This window comes from Aaosphaeria arxii (genome assembly GCF_010015735.1).
Source record: "Aaosphaeria arxii CBS 175.79 unplaced genomic scaffold BU24scaffold_8, whole genome shotgun sequence".
NCBI classification, from domain to species: Eukaryota; Fungi; Ascomycota; class Dothideomycetes; order Pleosporales; genus Aaosphaeria; species Aaosphaeria arxii.
In genome coordinates this window covers 770,015-788,884 of record NW_022983481.1, presented here as the reverse complement: position 1 = coordinate 788,884, position 18,870 = coordinate 770,015, and the positions used below count along the sequence as shown (strand labels likewise).

The 18,870-nt window shown below is 49.7% G+C and overlaps 6 protein-coding genes across 6 annotated transcripts in view; 3 read left to right on the top strand and 3 right to left on the bottom strand.

Moving 5' to 3' along the window:
• Nucleotides 1-634: 634 nt before the first annotated feature.
• BU24DRAFT_465677 (trypsin-like serine protease) lies at nucleotides 635-3,925 on the top strand (the record flags this gene model as incomplete). The annotated part of the gene is made up of 4 exons (XM_033532296.1): nucleotides 635-1,027; nucleotides 1,081-1,137; nucleotides 1,191-3,501; nucleotides 3,558-3,925. 4 exons carry the CDS (start codon nucleotides 635-637, stop codon nucleotides 3,923-3,925), a joined length of 3,129 nt encoding a protein of 1,042 aa, XP_033380447.1.
• An 872-nt stretch (nucleotides 3,926-4,797) lies between these two features.
• BU24DRAFT_269937 (alpha/beta-hydrolase) lies at nucleotides 4,798-6,158 on the bottom strand. The gene has a single exon (XM_033522580.1). The coding sequence runs from the start codon at nucleotides 5,947-5,949 to the stop codon at nucleotides 4,807-4,809; it is 1,143 nt and encodes a 380-aa protein (XP_033380446.1). The 5' UTR covers nucleotides 5,950-6,158; the 3' UTR covers nucleotides 4,798-4,806.
• Nucleotides 6,159-6,578: 420 nt separating this feature from the next.
• On the bottom strand, nucleotides 6,579-8,168 carry BU24DRAFT_425940 (uncharacterized protein). Its single transcript, XM_033528857.1, has 5 exons — nucleotides 7,826-8,168; nucleotides 7,678-7,757; nucleotides 7,246-7,625; nucleotides 7,120-7,184; nucleotides 6,579-7,067 (listed from the first exon to the last, which is right to left on the bottom strand). The coding sequence occupies exons 2-5, from the start codon at nucleotides 7,738-7,740 to the stop codon at nucleotides 6,772-6,774; spliced, it is 804 nt and encodes a 267-aa protein (XP_033380445.1). The 5' UTR covers nucleotides 7,741-7,757; nucleotides 7,826-8,168; the 3' UTR covers nucleotides 6,579-6,771.
• Nucleotides 8,169-8,845: 677 nt separating this feature from the next.
• BU24DRAFT_396920 (polyketide synthase) lies at nucleotides 8,846-17,307 on the top strand (the record flags this gene model as incomplete). Its single annotated transcript, XM_033525325.1, has 14 exons — nucleotides 8,846-9,019; nucleotides 9,078-9,222; nucleotides 9,275-9,543; nucleotides 9,596-10,189; nucleotides 10,234-10,292; nucleotides 10,400-10,983; nucleotides 11,028-11,585; nucleotides 11,664-12,178; nucleotides 12,243-13,904; nucleotides 13,974-14,035; nucleotides 14,085-14,173; nucleotides 14,233-15,980; nucleotides 16,034-16,354; nucleotides 16,411-17,307. 14 exons carry the CDS (start codon nucleotides 8,846-8,848, stop codon nucleotides 17,305-17,307), a joined length of 7,677 nt encoding a protein of 2,558 aa, XP_033380444.1.
• Nucleotides 17,308-17,716: 409 nt separating this feature from the next.
• Nucleotides 17,717-18,503, top strand: BU24DRAFT_485457 (uncharacterized protein). Its single transcript, XM_033533390.1, has one exon. It carries the CDS (start codon nucleotides 17,969-17,971, stop codon nucleotides 18,248-18,250), a length of 282 nt encoding a protein of 93 aa, XP_033380443.1. The 5' UTR covers nucleotides 17,717-17,968; the 3' UTR covers nucleotides 18,251-18,503.
• Nucleotides 18,504-18,870, bottom strand: part of BU24DRAFT_269920 (uncharacterized protein) — a 1,933-nt gene continuing 1,566 nt past the window's right edge. Inside the window, exons 3-4 of the mRNA XM_033522579.1 lie at nucleotides 18,624-18,859; nucleotides 18,504-18,526 (exon numbers count right to left, since the gene is read on the bottom strand). Of these exons, the coding sequence (XP_033380442.1) occupies nucleotides 18,855-18,859 (5 nt within the window). The 3' untranslated portion in view covers nucleotides 18,504-18,526; nucleotides 18,624-18,854. The remainder of the gene's footprint in view (nucleotides 18,527-18,623; nucleotides 18,860-18,870) is intronic.

Here is an 18,870-nt window from a genome sequence, read left to right as displayed (position 1 = left end):
AAACGAGTCGTTTGTCGTGAGACAAACGCTCGAGGTAGCTAACTTTGTAAAAAGCAAGTTTTTAAAATGAAAATTATGCTTAATAGGAGTACACTACGTTTTAAAAATAAGTTTGAGACATCACGATCTTCTCGAAGAGTCGAAAAATGTTAAGGTCTTGACAAAGTGTGGGTTGCATACTCAAAATACGAACATACTATGTTCTCCAGTGTGTACTTGATGGACGGCTTGGCTGCAAGGGGGCCGACTAGTGGTCTGTGAACCCTGATGCCTGCTCGCATCTGCAGCAGCTTCATGGGAATGATTCCCCATCCCCAAAAAGGTCTTAATAGCCGTCAGAGTCGCTGACATTCATTCATTGCACAACTGCAGGCCATCTTTTGTCTCTTGCAGTACTGCAGTCGCACCAGGCCCATATCGCCTTGCGACCCTCCTCTGGATGCTTAGTCGTTGGTCGTCGTCATTGGTCGCTTTCAATAGCAGAAGTTTCGCGACACTCCGTTCACCTTCGCCATCACCACCGCGCAACCTCCTCCTCAACCTTTCACGACCATCCTTCACTCCTCGACAGTACAAAACCAGCCTCTCACTCGGCGCATTTACCCGCCTCTACAGTACCACAAAATCCACGCCCATGGACCTAAATGGCGATTCGACCGAAGCCCGTGTCAAGCGCAAGCAACCTCCCAGTCCGTCCAACGACCGCCCTATGAAGCAATTTAAACCCGAGTCTGAGTCTCACGACCAGAATGGTGCATACACGCCCGGGAGCTCTGATGAGCGTTCCCTCAGCGAAGCAGGATCCCCGATCATCGAAGAAACATCTGGTGACATCACGCCCGCGCACATCTCCGGAGCGGCGCTCCACGATACCGCAGCATGGCAAAAGACCATCGAGAAGGTCGTGAGGAACGTTGTTTCGATACATTTCTGCCAGACGTATTCTTTTGATACTGATGGCGCTGTCTCCTCCGAGGCTACGGGTTTTGTCGTAGATGCGGAGAGAGGATACATCCTCACGAACAGGGTAGGTTGCGCAACACCAAAAGTCGCGCGAAATGGCAGTCTAACATGGAATAGCACGTCGTCGGCGCTGGTCCCTTCATTGGATACTGTATATTCGATAATCACGAGGAGGTAAGATTTACATTTTCTATTACAGCCTCTTCAGCCGCTAAGTTTGCACTCAGTGTGACGTCTACCCTGTCTACCGCGACCCGGTCCACGATTTCGGCATCCTCCGATTCGATCCCAAGGTCATCAAATACATGCCCCTCTCCGCGCTTCAACTTCGCCCAGATCTGGCTAAGGTTGGTGTGGAGATCCGCGTGGTCGGAAACGATGCGGGAGAGAAATTGAGTATCTTGTCTGGAGTGATCAGTCGGTTGGATCGCAATGCACCCGAGTATGGCGAGGGTTATTCGGATTTCAACACAAACTACATCCAGGCTGCGGCGGCTGCTAGTGGAGGAAGTTCTGGAAGTCCTGTAGTCAATAAGGATGGCTTTGCTGTCGCGCTGCAGGCTGGCGGAAGGGCAGACGGTGCTGCGACAGACTACTTCCTTCCACTAGATCGACCCCTTCGGGCGCTAGAGCTCATAAGAGAAGGCAAAGACGTCTCTCGGGGAACCATACAGACTCAATGGATCCTCAAGCCCTTTGATGAGTGTCGCAGACTTGGTCTTTCTTCCGAATGGGAGAAGGCCATCCGAACAAAGTTCCCTAAAGAGACAGGCATGCTTGTTGCGGAAGTCGTTCTACCAAAAGGACCGGCATCTTCGCATATCGAGGAGGGTGATCTGCTCATCCAGGTCAACGGAGAGTTGATAACTCAGTTCGTTCGCCTGGACTCGATATTGGACGACAGCGTTGGCAAGAAAGTCTCGCTGATGATCCAGCGCGCTGGCGAGGACATGACTGTCGAGCTAGACGTTGCTGATTTACACGCAATTACTCCAGATCGTTTCGTGTCTGTGGCTGGCGCCAGTTTCCATGACCTTTCCTATCAGCAAGCTCGACTGTACGCGATTTCTCTCGAGAACGCTGGTGTTTTTGTCTGCGAAGCCGCGGGTTCGTTCCGCTTCGCAGATGGCTATTCTTCTGGATGGTTGGTGCAGGAGGTGGACAACAAGCCAACACCAACCCTTGACGCATTCATCGAGGTCATGAAGTCGATTCCCGATAGGAAACGCATAGTCATCACATACAAGCATCTACGAGATCTGCACACAACCAACACGAGTATCACAACAGTCGACCGCCATTGGCACAAGACGATGCGATTGGCCAAGCGTAACGACGTGACAGGACTTTGGGACTTCAGCAACCTTTCGGAGGCCATCCCTGCCGTGCCACCGATCCCACGAAGAGCCAATTTCGTCAAGCTTAGTTCGAAATACCCTGAGGCCGTTGATATCGTTCGTAGTTTCGTGCGTGTGCACGTGGCTATGCCCGTCAAGCTTGATGGATTCCCCAAGGCCAACAAGCAAGGCTACGGTCTCGTAGTGGATGCCGAACAAGGACTGGTCCTTGTATCCCGTGCCCTCATTCCATACGACCTATGTGATATTTTCTTGATCATCGCCGACTCCATCTTCGTGGAGGCAAAGATTGTTTTCCTTCACCCTCTTCAGAACTACGCGATCGTCAAGTACGACACATCACTTGTCAATGCGCCAGTCAAGACTCCCAAGTTCTCTACCGAGTTCATCAAGAAAGGAGAGGACACAATCTTCTTCGGTTTGAACCAAAACTTTAGGCCAGTTGTTGCGAAGACCGTCGTCACCGACATCACCACAGTTGCTATTCCTGCTAGTGCGGTGACACCAAGATATAGGGCTACGAATGTGGATGCCATCACGGTTGATACGAATCAGGCCTCACACAGTGCCTGTGGTGTGTTGATCGCAGAAGACGGCACGGTGCAAGCACTTTGGCTTTCATATCTCGGAGAGAGGGGATCGCACAGTGGAAAGGACGTCGAGTATCACTTGGGTCTAGCTACGCCGATGATTCTGCCAGTTCTCCGCGAGATCCAGAGTGGTAATACCCCGAAGTTGAGGATCTTGAACGTTGAATTCCAGACGGTTCAGATGAGTCAAGCCCGCGTCATGGGCGTCAGCGAGAACTGGATCGAGAAGACAGAACATGAGGATCCCGAGCGCCACCAGCTGTTCATGGTGCGGAAGGTGGACTCTGGACACGAGGATGGCCTGCAAGAGGGCGACGTCCTACTCACTCTCAACGGCAGGCTAGTGACCCGTGCTCCTGACCTAGACGTAATGTACAATAACGAGTTCCTCGACGCTGTCGTTGTGCGTAAACGCGAGGAGCTCTCCATCAAGGTCCCAACTGTGGCAACGGAAGATCTGGAGACAGACCGTGTTGTCATTTTCTGCGGCGCCACCCTTCATCGACCGCATCAAGCCGTCCGCCAACAAATCAGCAAAATCCACTCTGACGTCTACATCTCCTCACGGGGACGCGGGTCGCCATCATACAGTAAGTGCCACCGTCGTACCTCATTTCTTTGCAAAATTTCCTAACCTCCCACCCAGTGTACGGCCTCGCGCCAACCAACTTCCTCACCCACGTCAACAACGTGCCCACGCCCGACCTCGACGCCTTCCTAACCGAAGTCAAGAAGATCGGCGACAACGAGTACTTCCGCCTCAAGGTCATGACCTTCGACAACGTGCCGTGGGTCGCCACCATGAAGAAGAACGAACACTACTTCCCCACCATCGAGTACGTCAAGGACAGCGCCGAGCCGCTCGGCTGGAAGAAAATCATGCACGAGTTCGACGAGGGCGGCGCCCGCGACGAGACGGCTATCGTGGACGTCGAAATGGACGCTGGAAACGAAGAGACAATCGACTCGGGGAACTTGAATGGAGATGCTAATAAAGATGATGCGCCGGCGTAGATGGGGAGTAAAATAGGGGAGATCGTACGCGGAAAGAAAGAAAGACAGACGGCTGCCGAGACGGATTATCAAGACGGTCTGGAACCTACCTACACACAAATATACATTGTAACCATATAGAATAAACAAAAAACCTGCTTTTGCAGAAAGCATGTCTCGTTGAGGTGGGGGTGGGCAAGATGAATATATTGGTATAATTCTGCCACTCCAACGGTCGTCATATTATCTACCTGAGTATATTCACATACTTGCAAAGAAAAATACTGGAATGATAAGAGAGTGAGAGAGGGAAGGAAAGAGAGGGGAGAAGGGAAAGAAAATAATTGAGTATGACTTTGTATAGTGTAGTATAATCGAACATGATTGGTATCACATTTTTTGTCTAGGGTGAATTGTAATATTTTGGAATTAATATAACTACGTAATGGCAAAATAAAAGATAGACAGCGATGAAGCATGCGGACGACTATGAAGATGCTTTTGCGTTTGATTTTATCGATTTTATTCCTCTCTCTGCGTCGTTCCCTACCTCCCTACCTCCCTACCTATTTACCGCCCCCAACGACCACAACCGCCCTCCTCTATCCTACTCATCCACCCCAACATCACACGATTCAGTCACACAAGCAAAAAAAGTCCAAAAAAAAAAACGAAATACATACAACAGCGGGGATTCGCTGATGGTCACCCACTCAACTACTAGTCCGCCGGTACTATGCTTAAGTATGGCTGAGCGAACGGGAAGCCCTGTTTTCATAGTCCAATGGTCGTATGTGAAAGATTTACCTTTTCCTTATCCTATAACATTGAGCAATTGTGATTCAACATCACAGCACAAGGTTGAGGGAGGTGAATGCATATGAGATACATAGTTATAATTCTCAATCCTCCCCCTCAAAGAACTTACGAGCGCTCTCCGCCGCAACCTCCATCTCCCCCTCCAACCCCAACCCCCGATACGCCAACAGCAGATTATGCGGCGCCGTCTCCGTCGAACAGAATCTCACTCTGTTCCCCTGCACCCGCTCCATCTCCACCGTGAACTCGTTCACCTGATCGAAGAACGCCTCGCCGCCGCCCGCGTGCACGAACAACGGCACGGTCGTCGCGAACGCATGGTGAAGCGGCGAGATGAAGGGTAGAACGTCGCTGGGCGGCGTCTTCCCGGGCTCGGGGAGGTAGGCGTCGGCGCCCCATTGGAGGAGCGAGGGGATGAGGAGGTCGTGTGCGGAGTTGCGGCACTGGGTGTAGTCGGCGCCGGCGGTGGGCGTCACGTGTACCCAGGGCGACCAGAGCATGGCGCCTCCTGGGGGAGGGAGATGGGGGGACGGGTTGCTGGAGAGGTGTCTGAGGAGGGCGAGGATGAGGTTTCCGGCGGCGGAGTCGCCAGAGAGGATGATGTTGGCGGGGGGGATGCCCAGGGAGAGGATGTAGTGGTAGGAGGTGACGAGGTCCTGGATCGCGCTTGGGAAGCGCGTTTGGGAGTCGCTGGATACGCGGTATTGGGCGAGGAAGGTTCGGGTTGCTTTCAGGTGTCGCGTCATGATGTTCGAGATGTCTTGTCCGTTCTCTTCGGTGCCAAAGGCGAGGACGAAGGCTCCGCCGGCGAAGTGGAGGACGACTTTCTCGTCTCTGAGGCTAGGAGCTGCTTCTCCTTCTCTTTCACTTTGAGGGATCGGGCTCGGGAACCATAGTCCACCTACGGCTGCTGGTTTCGACGTCCCAGAAGCCAGTACCCCCGAGTAGAGGCTTGCATCGGCGGGTTCGACCAAAGCGAATCGTTCCTTTGCGCGTCTATGTCCAGACTCGACGCCAGCGACCCCGTTTGACCGCGTTTGAGTGTAGTAGCGGAACAATTCGCGAGCTACTACGTTGACGACGCATATCTTCAGACTCCAACCAGGAACGGGACGTGACCATTTTGGACTGTAGCGTAGCAGAGACAATGGTATGAGGCCAATCAGTTTGACGATGAAGAAGACGCCGTAGAGGGCTTTGAACGGCTGTTTAGACCAAGCTGTCATGTTGGTGGGTGAAGTGAATTTGGCATACCAAGGGCCGGGGTGGCCAGGAGAGGGGAGTGGGAGTGAGATTGAGAGAATGAAAATGAAGGTGTTGAGGGGCGAGGTTGCGGGGGAGGTCAACGGCAATGGCAATGTCGCGGAGTCGTGCGAGACCTTGGAGGGGAAGGGTGACTCAATAATAACACCGACTATGATAACAATAATAGCGAGGCGAATTCACAAGCAAAGACAAAGCCTTGTGGAAAGATGAAAGCGGGGGAGGCAGTGTTCGGGGTTGTATTATTGGGGCGTATGTATGATACATACAAGCAGCCTTGCCGAGATGTGCGGAGATGTGCAGAAATGTAACCTGAACCATACTGTCTCACTTCCAGCGACAAATCAATCTATCAACATCCTAGTGCAGGGGTAGGATCATTAGTTAAAGCAAGTCAAAAACCAACACACTGCTCGTAAGACGACAAATTGAACAACAAGCTCACTGGCTGGGTGCTCTTGGTTGACATGCACCTTGTAACATGCCCAGGAGTTGGAATTGGGGCCGTCCGTAGAAGGACGAAACAGAAAGAGGAGATTGCCAATTGTCCCTGTTTCCACCATTTTGATTCTAGTTTTCATCATTTATCTATTGAAATTTCATTTTCGGCTATTGACCACTACAAGCCTTGATATCTAAAGAGTCTGCCGTCAAGGTAACTTCCAATGGGTACGCCATGGAATTGAAGTGAAAGTACACGATGAAAACAATTGATCATAAAATTGTTCAGAACTATAAGAAAGTTTTCAGGAAGAATAGCTATTGATGCAACGAAATCCGAGACCTTAGGCTGCATGACTTGGGATGTGGTCCTTACTATCGTGGGATCTATCATGAGAATTTTCCTCCATCCTGATCCAATAATTTTCGTCACGGCTCTCGTTCGTCTTGCCAGACCTGTCACCTGTTGTGCTCCATTTGCTTGACTTCCCTCTCGAGCGCGTGGAAAGATATTGGCTCTTTAGTGACGATAACGGCTTGCTCACGCTCCGAATCAGCGGGCCCAGTGCTGGCAAAGTACTACATACGATAGCTGTGCCTAATTGTATCGTGGACCACATCATTGCAGGGGAAAAGTTCACTTTCTGGGTGTTAGCATGGTTATTCTGTGACAGACGAAAGATGAGACTCACCCTCTCGCGATGGGTCTCTTGCGTCGTATACGGCCGTCATTCGGATTATACTTGCTATACAGACACTAACAAGGTCAGCATATGATAGAGGAAGAAGAACGGTAATCTTTGCTGAGGCACACGTACAAGCCTCCTAGCATGAATATCGCCATCGTAGAGGCCCTCTTCAATGGCGAAAGCTGCAGCGCCTTGATCGGCTTGATCGGTATGCACAATATGACGACGTCTAGGAAGAAGTTTGTTAACTCGTAGCCGAGAACGAGTTGCTGCGACTTGTGGCACGCTGGCGGTTGTGCGAACATGTTCCAGTAGGCGTCTACGGGACTGCACTGGAATATGAAAACGAATGTGACTATGATGAACCAGATGATGCACGCTGCTCCCGTTGCGTAGATTGCCTTCCGAATCATGGGATAGACGGCAAATATGGGATGATAGAACCAGAGGATGCTAATCTTTGCAGCAGTTATAACACATCCCATGATGAGCTCAAGGATGTATGATGTCTACCAGCAGTGAGCTCTATATCCGTTGTCCAGTATTGGTTTAGAAACATACCTTTAGTAAATTCTTTAACTCATCCAAGCCAAGCAATGGATCAGGTTCAAAAGCGCGATACATGGATATGTTGAATATGTCTGCCATCGTTAGCCCCATGACTAAATAATAATATCATTCAAATATAGGCATTCGACGGGCGGCGTACGATTTATGATCACTCCACAGTATGCGCAAAATAGGCCAAAGGCCAAGAAGGAGAACCAATCAGCAATCATCAGAGTCTGTCCAAGCGATACCCTCACTACAAGTCGCAAGAGTATCACAATTGTTGTAAGGACGAGCATGGTTATGCAAGCCACGAAGTTGTGGCTCGCACTCGATGTGAGGGAAGTCATAACGAAGTGAGAGATCGTAAGTTCGTCAAAGGATCTTTGGTAAACGCCAGCCACTCCCGCAGCCAGGAGTGCAGCTTATATGTCCTCCAAGCTGCAGCTCGAGGTAAAGGCTGCATTTCCAAGCCCAACACTTCGAGTGAGATTCAATCATCATAGTGTAACGAACTGCAAGGCTGCTTTGTAGGTGCCGACTGAGACCCAAAAGGTAGGTTCCCGGCTTGGCGCATGGGGCGTAATCGCATCAATGCCATATAAACCACTTTTTAATCTATCTCCGTCTCCTTAGCGCCGAAGGATTCGCGTACAGCGTAGGCACATCTGCAGTCATGGTTCCTGGCTCCTGTGATTCTTGACTATCTTGCGTTCCTCCGTGACGAACCGCCGGCGCCGTTCTCAAAGCCAACCAGCTTTAGCTAGTCAGTTTGCAAGTATTGCTATGAGGTTCATTACAAGGGGTTTACTAGCTAGTACATACCCAATCATGTTTGGAGTATATTATTGACCAAAGACGGACCCCACGTACTATTAGCCTGTATCTAATGGTCACCGAGATCCAGGATCTTCATTGACGACAAGATAGGAAAGTGTGTAGTTCGATGTGATTGGTTGCTAATCGATTTCAGGGCGATGTCTAAGGACACTGCCTTCTCTAGTACTCGTCATAATGGTCTCAGACACATCAATAAACTTAAGTCTTTGGGGTCTAAGATACGAGGTCAAAAGGAGACCTTCGGCGCAGATGGTGGAAGCATTGCAGGAGAAAGTGACAGTCACCTTCACAGATTCTTTTATTCTGTAGATCAGTCAAAATAAATCACTCCATACCCAACATGGCAGATCCCGTGGCGGTAACTGGCTTTGCCTTCCGCTTTCCTGGAGATGCTGTTACTGAGGAGGCTTTCTGGGACATCATTGCAAAAGGGCAGTCTACAATGACAGAAGTCCCCGAAAGCCGTTACAACATCAATGGCTTTCATGGGCCGAAGGGATCGAGTCGAAATAGTGTGAGATGATATATCGAATTCTACATATTCTCTCCATGCTAATCGATTTGCAATCCAGGTTTCCTGCCGTGGCGGTCACTTTATCAAGGGAGACATTTCGGCTTTTGATGCTCCTTTCTTTGCCATGAGCCCTGCGGAAGCTAGAGCAATGGACCCTCAACTTCGTCTTATGCTTGAGACCGCCTACCACGCTCTGGAATCCGGTGAGTCTCCGAGATTACATTATACCATGTACAATTAATGATGTTTGGGAAGCTGGCCTCACGATGGAAAAGGTTCACGGGACCAATACATCGGTATACGTTGGCAATCTTGCAGCCGAGTACTCTTCGCTGTTTACCAACGACGACGAGATCCATGCTGCATATCAGGCAACTGGAATGTCAGGGGCCATGCTGTCCAACCGTATCAGCTGGTTCTACGATTTGCATGGACCAAGTATCACCATTGATACGGCGTGCTCAAGTGGTTTGGTGGGTCTCCATTTGGCCTGCCAGAGTTTGCTGCAGCATGAATCCGAAATGGTAAGACTTGGAATAAGCGTCAATGGCGGACGAATCACTGAAAATCTTCTAGAGCTTGGTAGGAGGTGTGCAATTACAACTCAACCCAAGTATGATGACGATGCCATTATCACAACAAGGCTTTTTGTCTCCCGACAGCCACTGCTACAGCTTTGATGATCGTGCCAACGGTTATAGTAGAGGTGAGGGAGTGGGAATTGTCGTTCTGAAACTTCTTTCCAAGGCCATCGAGGATGGCGACACAATCCGAGCAATCATTCGTGGCACATCTACCAATCAAGACGGCCATACACCTTCCATTACACAACCCAGCCACCTAGCTCAGGCAGCTCTGATTCGCCAGGCATACAAGAATGCTAATTTAGACTTCGATGACACACAGTACTTCGAAGCCCACGGCACAGGGACATCTGTCGGCGATCCGATCGAGGCTTATGGGATCAATGAAGTCTTCTCCCGACATGCCAATACCGGGAATCCTCTATTTGTTGGATCAGTGAAAGCAAACATTGGGCATCTTGAATCCGCAGCTGGAATAGCAGGAGTGATCAAGGCTGTCCTATCTCTAGAGAGAGGAATGATCCCACCAAATGCGCTTCTAAAGAACATCAATCGAGCTATATATGCTGACGACTGGAACATGAAGGTATGGTCTCGTTTCATAGTGAGATCTATCATTGACTTATGCAGTTTCCGACTATGGCCACGCCCTGGCCAACGAATGGACCAAGACGAGCTTCTGTAAACAGGTAAGATTTTGTTGTGTTGCCTGAATTTGCTTGTAATCTGACTTTCATGCTACCTCTGGATATGGCGGTATTCGCACCGCCATATACCAAGGTAGCTAGTGCATTAGCTTTGGAGTTGGAGGTGCAAATGCTCACGCAGTACTCGATGATGCCTTCCACTACATGGAGTCCCGAAATTTGAAAGGAAACCATAACACACTTACAGAACCCAAGACCAACGGGGTTCGAAAGCAACTAATAATATCGAATGGTGTCCAATTAGCTGAGAATGGTCACACAGAAAACACAACGAGCAACTATCCACATCTGCTCATCCTCTCCGCAGCTGATGAGGACGGCATCTATCGGCTGGCTGCTACTCTAGAAAAGTATCTCTCAAAGTGTGGCAATGAGACTACCGAATACATTCAGGACCTCGCCTACACATTGAGCGCCAAACGTAGCAGGTTGCCATGGAAGGCTTTTGCCGTTGGATCTACGATGGAGGAGCTACAAAAGTGCCTCAAAAACATGCCAATCAAGCCTGCTCGCTCAATAAAATCTCCTATGATATGTTTCACATTCACCGGGCAAGGTGCACAGTGGGCTACCATGGGAATCGACCTTATCGACCGTTACGACGTTTTCAGAGACACTATGCACTTTGCGGATGGGTACCTGCGCTCTCTAGGATCATCGTGGTCAATACTCAGTAGGTGCATCCTATCAACTCTAGACAATTCTAACACCTGCTAGGCGTGTTGCGTGCGACCGCGTCTTCGTCCGAGATTGATGACCCTGCGATTGCGCAACCTCTATGCTGCGCTCTGCAAATTGCACTCGTTGATCTATTGACCTCTTGGGGCATTGTTCCTGAAGCTGTTGTCGGTCATTCATCCGGAGAGATCGCCGCGGCATATAGCGCAGGTCTTCTCTCTATGACCAGCGCTTTGCGAGTGGCATACTACCGAGGCGAAGCTACCCGGGCCTTGCTCAAGGATGACCAGAAGGCTGACAAAGGTGCTATGCTTGCCGTTGCACTATCTGAGCTCGAGCTATCTGCCTACATTTCTGATATCGTCGGTAAAAACGGCGAGGATTTACTCTCCTGCGGCTGCATTAACAGTCCTCAGAACACGACTGTGACTGGAGTAGAGACATACATAGACGAACTGGCGCGCCGCCTACAAGCTGACAATATCTTCAACCGAAAGCTGAACGTCCCGGTCGCGTATCATTCGCACCAGATGCTAAAGGTCGCCGACAAGTACTTGAAGACTCTGAAAGAAGATGGCCTACAGGCCAGTCCTCAAGGTGCACGCTCAGTTTTCCCAATATTCGTGTCTTCTGTCACGACTTATCAAGTTGGCCCCGAGGAACTTCTTCAGCCAGAATACTGGATCCGCAATCTTGTATCTACGGTGAGATTCTCTGAGGCGCTCGAAATGATTTTTCACGAGCATCAATCGTCCAGCGATCCGAAGCCCTTGGCTTACCTTGTCGAGATCGGTCCCCACTGTGCACTGGAGCGGCCAATTCGAGACACACTTACGGACAAGGTCGCCTACAGCTACGATACTACGCTACGCCGCGGAGTGCATGCCATTCAAACAATGCAAAGTCTGTCTGGGAGACTATTTGCAAATGGCTACTCTGTCGATGTGCAAGCAGTCAATAGCCTACCGGGGAGTCAGAGACAACCTAAAATGCTACTGAATTTACCTTCGTACCCGTTCAACTCCTCACGGTCCTACTGGCTCGAAAGCAGGCTTTCGCAAAACCATCGAACACGTCGTACTCCACGACATGATTTTCTGGGAAATCCATCAAATGATTGGAACCCCATGAAACCGAAGTGGCGTTTCACGATTCGTGAATCTGATCTCCCTTGGCTATCTGACCACAAGGTATGTGATCCAAAGCGTGAAGGTTGGTTGAGACAGAAATTTGGAAGGCTAATATCTACGACAGGTTGACGGCACGATACTATACCCAGGCAGTGGGTTTTTGGTTATGGTTTTAGAAGCCGTTCGCAGTCTCACTTCGGATATACCTGGAATCTCCGGTTATCGGATCAGAGATGCAAAGGTGCCAAATGCTTTAGTGATCAATCCTGAAGAGGAGGGTATTGAAGCCCAGTTGCACATGCACTCTCATGGTGCCAGCTCTTCTAATCAAGGAGCCCAATCCTGGGACTTCTGGATCTATTCAGTCTCGGGCGCGGACTGGAAGGTGTGCTTCTCGGGCAACGTAACGACCGAATTGTCTCCATTGGTTGATACTGTCTCGGAGGCTTCGTTATCCCAAAGAAACCAACCACTCCACGATGACATGTCCCACTTTGACCATCAAGATTCAAAATCGTTTTACAAAGACCTCTATCAACAAGGCTTCCAGTTTGGTGAGACTTTCCAAACCCTCCAAACCATCAAGATCAACGGAAAGAAGGCCGAAGCGACAGCGAAGGTCGACTTCAAAGACTGGAGGCAGCAAATGAAACAGCATGGGATAAGTGATCATCTGATTCATCCCGCCACATTGGACAGCCTATTCCACGTAATTTTTGCTGCCCAATACAAGCAGTCATCATCGCTTCCAAGGGTAGTTCCCACGCACCTTTCGGAAGTCTATATTTCCCTCGAGCTAGTCAATGATATTCCGATGGATACCCTGAGACTCCATGGCAGTATCACGGATAGTGGGCTTTCCGGAATAACTGGGAATGTCGAGGCTCGGAGTGGCATCGAGGGAAAGATCATGGTGGACATGCGTGGCTGCAAATTAACCACTCTGTTGACAGCTAAGAAGACACAAGACAACAGCATGCCGCCTACCAGCCTTTTTCATCGGGTTGACTGGAAACCGGATATCAGTTTGCTCTCACGCAGCGGCATCGAAGACCATCTTCAAGAGTGCACCCAAGCCATTGCCAATGTGGGTGGGGATATCAAAGCTGAGATTGTTTGTCGCCATTTCATGTCCACCACACTCGACGAGGTGTCGAAAATGGATACATCGGATGTAAGCTCTGAACCCCATCTGAGAAAATATTTGGCGTGGGTCAAGAACTTCACCGAAACCGAGAAGGAAAAAACAGCCGCTCTCATTCTATCAGTGTGGCCTGAGTTCAGCGATCCTGACGCTAGAATCGCCTTAATTGACGAATATGCGCAAACTATACCATGGCGAGCAGGTATCGTGTCATTTTGCCGGAACCTGGTGGCTATTCTCCAGCATAAGGTTGACCCTTTGGACATCTTGTTCAACCAAGGCGTAGCGGAGAGCATCTACCGAAGTCCGCTTTTGACTCTCACAGCGGGGAGACTTGCTGCTTACATTGATCTTGTCGCTCACAAGAACTCCAATATCAATATCCTCGAGGTGGGAGCCGGAACGGGGAGTACCACGAGTGCTGTACTTGACACACTTTGCAAGCATGGGAGATCTACAGGCGCGTCACCGCGTTTTAACCACTACGACTTTACTGACGTATCGCCGAGTTTCTTCGCCGTCGCCCAAGAGCGATATGTCCATGTGTCTAGCCGCATGAAGTTCAAGGTCTTTGACTTGGAGCGCGACCCAGAAGAACAGGGCTTTGAGGCTAAGTCGTACGATGTCATCATTGCAGCAGCGGTATGTCGAAATCCTCGTTAAATGAGTAGATCAATTTCAAAATGTAAATTGCTAACTGATATATTTCAGGTGATACATGCCACGGCAAGTATCGAAAAAACACTGGGCTTCCTTAAGAAGCTTCTCAAGCCGTAAGTTCAATCCAAGGAAATGCTGAGGTTAAGGCTAACTATAATCTAGCGGCGGTCAACTCGTGTTTTCCGAGCCGACAAACCAACGTATGGCTGCGACTTCAGGTGTCTTTGGCGTACTTCCTGGCTGGTGGCTCTGTGAGTGACTCTCGGTGCTCATTCACTGTATGCACAGTTACTGACTGGTTAATACACAGCAACCGAGGAGTACAGATCATCAGGACCACTGTTACCTCAACACGAATGGAACAAAGCGCTCCTACGAACGGGATTCACTGAACTAGAGGTTGCTTTGGCTGATGATGTCGAAGAAACTCATTTAACCTCCCTATTGGTTTCTCGTGTCCCCAATGATACTGAACCAAACCCCGACCTGCCTACTGCCATCTTGGTTGAGACGTCCCGCCAGAGAGAACTCGCAGAAATTCTCAAATTTAGACTGAGTGCGCTGAGCAAGTGCGAGTACACCGTCTTTTCCGTCGACTCCGTTACTGGCGACCTATCCGCTTACCAAAGATGCATATCCCTTCTGGAGTTTGACAGTACCATCTTCTCAAATCTTACCAAGACGCAATTCGCCATCCTGAAAGAGATACTGAGGGCCTGCAAACAAGTACTATGGGTCACCACCAAATGTGGGAGAGACCCCAATAAGCCAGAAGCAGCCATGGTATCTGGATTTTCGAAAACAATCACGCGGGAGAACCCAGGCCAAAGTTTCGTTTGTCTCGACTTGAACTCGACGAAAAACACCACGGAAGTTATCTCGCAGATCGAGAATCACATTCGAAAGATATCGCCTAGTCTAGTAGAGACGGATCTGCTGGAAGAGGGAGGTGTAGTCTACATTCCCCGGGTGGTTGAAGCTCCTGAGATCAACCGTCTTCGGGACGATTCTCTACATGGATTTAGCCCTGTGCCTAGCGAGACAAAAGAAGTAGAGGATCCACTTGAATTGCGTTTCACGCCTGGTCAACTCGATTCGTTTCATTTTGGCCCGGACGCTTCAGTCAAAGTTCCACTGGCTGATCAGGAGGTGCTCATCGAAGTGAAAGCAGCCGGGATTAACTTCAGAGATGTCATGGTCGTTCTCAACCAGCTCCCAGCGAGCTACTTTGGCTACGAGTTCGCTGGCATTGTCACCAAGTGTGGTGTTAATTCTAGTTTCTCCCCAGGAGACAGAGTTTGCGGTCTCGCTACGAGTGGAAGTTTCCGTTCCTTTGTACGCGCAAAGGAATCGCATGTCATGAGAATGCCTTCGGATATGCCATTCACTGAGGCGGCTGCGGTGCCTTTAGCATTCGCCACGGCTCAGTATTCTCTGTGCCATGTTGCTCGATTGAAACAGGGCGAAAGTATTTTGATTCACAGTGCGGCTGGTGGAGTAGGCCAGGCGGCAATCCAGATTGCCCAGTCCATAGGTGCCATCATCTATGTAACTGTCAGTACTCCTGAAAAGAAAAGATTGCTCATGGACCGCTACGGGATTGCCGAAAGCCATTGCTTTTCCAGCCGGCACACATTCTTTGCGCAGCAATTGATGCACAATACGACAGGACGGGGTGTAGATGTGGTCCTCAATTCGCTCACGGGTTTGGCACTGACAGAAACCTGGCGGTGCATGGCCCCGCTCGGGAGGTTCGTTGAGATAGGCAAGCGGGACATTGCTGCCTCCAAGAGTCTCCCCATGGACCCGTTCGAACGCAACGTTTCATACTCTTCAGTCGACCTTTCCATCGTAAGTAAGCTCAATGAGCAACTAATGGCCCAGATTGTGCAGGAAGTCGAACTGCGTCTTCTGGACGATGTATCGCAACAGCAAATGGCACCTTATCCTTTATCAGTTTTCACCCGGTCGAAGATCGAGGATGCATTCCGCTTCTTGCAAACAGGTCAACATACAGGAAAAGCAGTTGTGGACTGGGAAACTCCAGATACTGTCCAGGTAACTATTCTGCGGAACCCAGCACTACCAGCGTACAGGGACTGACAAACCAGGTTATCCCCAAGAACCCTCTGAACTATAGTTTCGACAGCAATGCTACTTATGTAATAACTGGCGGTCTTGGGGGCATAGGAAGGAGTCTGGCAATGTGGTTCACCCGTTCTGGCGCGAAACATCTGGTCCTTCTTTCACGCTCCGGGCTTAAGTCAGACGCAGCCATTGAGTTGGTTTCAAGCCTGGAGAAGAAAGGAGTTAATGTATACGCGCCCGCTTGTGACATCTCCAATGATGACGAGATCAGAAGAGTGATCGAACATGTCCAAGATACATGGCCACCAATCAAAGGGTGCATTCATGGAGCATTGGTAGTCAAAGTAAGTGCCTAGCGGTCACCAGAAATCTAGCTCTATCAAACTAACGAACACAATAGAACCGCATCTTTCATGACTACTCACTTGAGGAATTTCAGGAGATCATGATACCTAAAGTGCAAGGAACCTGGAATCTCGACAAGTATCTCCCAGACAGCATGAACTTTTTCGTCATTCTGTGTTCTATTGCCGGCGTGTGCGGCGCTGTTTCGCAGAGTAGTTATGCTGGCGCGAGTACATTTCAGGATGCATTTGCACGGTATCGTCATGCCCGAGGTCGACATTGCGTCTCGCTGGACCTAGGGATCGTGCAGGACGTTGGATACGTTGCCGAACGTGTTGACGTCGCGAGATTCTTAGCCATGTCCATGGCCGACCATAAAGTACTTACCGAGGAGGACCTACAATTCATGGTCAAGTACGCATGTAGCCCCCATAGGCAGGTGTCCTCGCCATGGGAAACGCAGATTATTGGCGCATTGACAACTCCCTCCTTTGTCCGACGCTATGGCAACGTCGAGGACCATATATGGATGCGCATGCCCATGTTCTGTCACTTGTACCAGATGGAGCAAGAAAACGACAAGCCTACAGCGACGCGCTTGCAAGCCGACTCGGTTGAATCGCAGCTCGCTAAGATAGAGACTCTGAACGAGGCTGCAGCAGTCATAACAAGATCTTTGGCGAACCGTTTGGCCCGGGCACTGGCTGTACCTGTTGAGGATATTGATACAAACATGCCACCCTTTACCTTCGGTGTAGATTCACTTGTTGCTGTCGAACTCATGTTCTGGTTCTCCAACGAGATAAGAGCCGATATTCCAGTTGTGCAGATTCTGGGGAACTCAAGTGTGGCGAAATTGGGGGTATACGCAGCCGGCATGAGTGAATATGTCCCCACGAGCATACGTGAAGGGGCTGGAAGCGGTAAAAAGCTAGAAGTCAATGGTATGTAGACAAGTAGCAACTGAGATGTTAGCGCTATTGCGTTCCCGAGTGGGTAGGTAGTAATCTGTAAAGCAAAATAGAATATGTTGGGAATTTGACGCAGTAATCTTCCTCTCTTAAGAAGCCATCCTTGCTTCATTACCACTTAACTAGAGCAGCGGTTGCACAATGAATATCTACTCATAGAAGTTATACATTTCTGCAAGACGTAAGACATTAAAGATTTGTTCTACAAAGGGCACTCTGATCTTGACTTATACTATATACCACCTGACTTTATCTGCCACGTCTGCCTCTTGGTTTGGAGTTTGGAGCCATCTGAGCATTCACTTAAACATTTCCTACTTGGGAAGGTGGTCTGCCACCAATGCCAACTGCTATGCTTGTGCAAGTCCCCAATCCAACTTATCTACGTGACCAGGTACTCCCATTCGATTAAGCAAACTAAAGCTGCGAAATGAATTCCTTCCTATTGGTATCTCCTCATATGCTATAGTCTTTGTGGACGATAAGCTTGCCGGTAATGCTTTGGCATGCCGGTGGCCTGTTGGTGGCCAGGCCATGTACTGAATTACGCTGTTAGTCGTTCATCGCAATTTTCGTCAACGGGGCCTTGCTCGTGGCCGACTTGATCAAATCAGCAGTGACGGAAGTGATGTTTACGGCATCATGAGCTCTCATCGAGCTGCTTGTCTGGCTGCTGCAAGAGCACTTGCACGTGAGTTTAGCACGTTTGATATTCTTAAAGGCATCATTTTTGATGCCGAAGATGCTACCGGTCGCGTTTGCTGCGGGGACTCTGCGTTCTTCGTTGATCACGGTGAGCCGCTTGAGGTTTTGGCGCAGGTGCGAGATACCAAAAAGTGGCCGCTGGCTGAACTGTTTGATGGCGACGAATTGCTTTTCGGAGCTACACTTCCTTACCACTCGTGGCCTGACCGAACGCGCTAGAAGACCAAATCTGAAGCCAATAATATCTGAGATAACTACACTCTGTTACAAAAATATTATCTAGAATTGCGAGGGCACCTATACCATTTCAAAGTACAGGGTAAATTGAGCTAACTAAATTGCTAAGAAATGTGGTTCATGACAGTGTTCGCATTAGATGTAGTCTACTCATGTCGAAGCTGTCTATCGTCAAAAGTAGTGGCGCTGAGGTTGCTTTGCATGGAATGGCAGCTGAACGAATGAAGCCAAGTGATGATCAGTTGAAGCGACCTGGACCTACACAGTATCATTGTCATTTTCAGCTCTCCCGGTAAAATACAACTGAGCCGACGAGCATCATTATGCTTCGCTCTCTCAGTAGAAGTCCACTCACAGCTAGTCATCGCTCTCATCGCTCCCATTGTTCTCATAGCTATCATCGCTCTCATTGCTCTCATCGTCCTCATCGCTATCGTGGTGCTCATCGTGCTGATAGTGGTCGTCGTGGCCGTCGTGGCCGCCGTGCTCATCGTGCTCATCGCTATCGTCGTGCTCATCGTGCTCATCGTGCTCATCGTGCTCATCGCTATCGTCGTGCTCATCGTGCTCATCGTGCTCATCGTGCTCATCGTGCTCATCGT

Coding starts and splice junctions, on each gene's coding strand:
- BU24DRAFT_269937 (XM_033522580.1), bottom strand. CDS start 5,949: ATGACAGCTTGGTCTAAACAGCCGTTCAAAGCCCTCTACGGCGTCTTC.
- BU24DRAFT_425940 (XM_033528857.1), bottom strand. CDS start 7,740: ATGTATCGCGCTTTTGAACCTGATCCATTGCTTGGCTTGGATGAGTTA. Junction 7,626..7,677: donor AGTTAAAGAATTTACTAAAG/GTATGTTTCTAA, acceptor CACTGCTGGTAG/ACATCATACATCCTTGAGCT. Junction 7,185..7,245: donor ATATTCATGCTAGGAGGCTT/GTACGTGTGCCT, acceptor TGACCTTGTTAG/TGTCTGTATAGCAAGTATAA.
- BU24DRAFT_485457 (XM_033533390.1), top strand. CDS start 17,969: ATGAGCTCTCATCGAGCTGCTTGTCTGGCTGCTGCAAGAGCACTTGCA.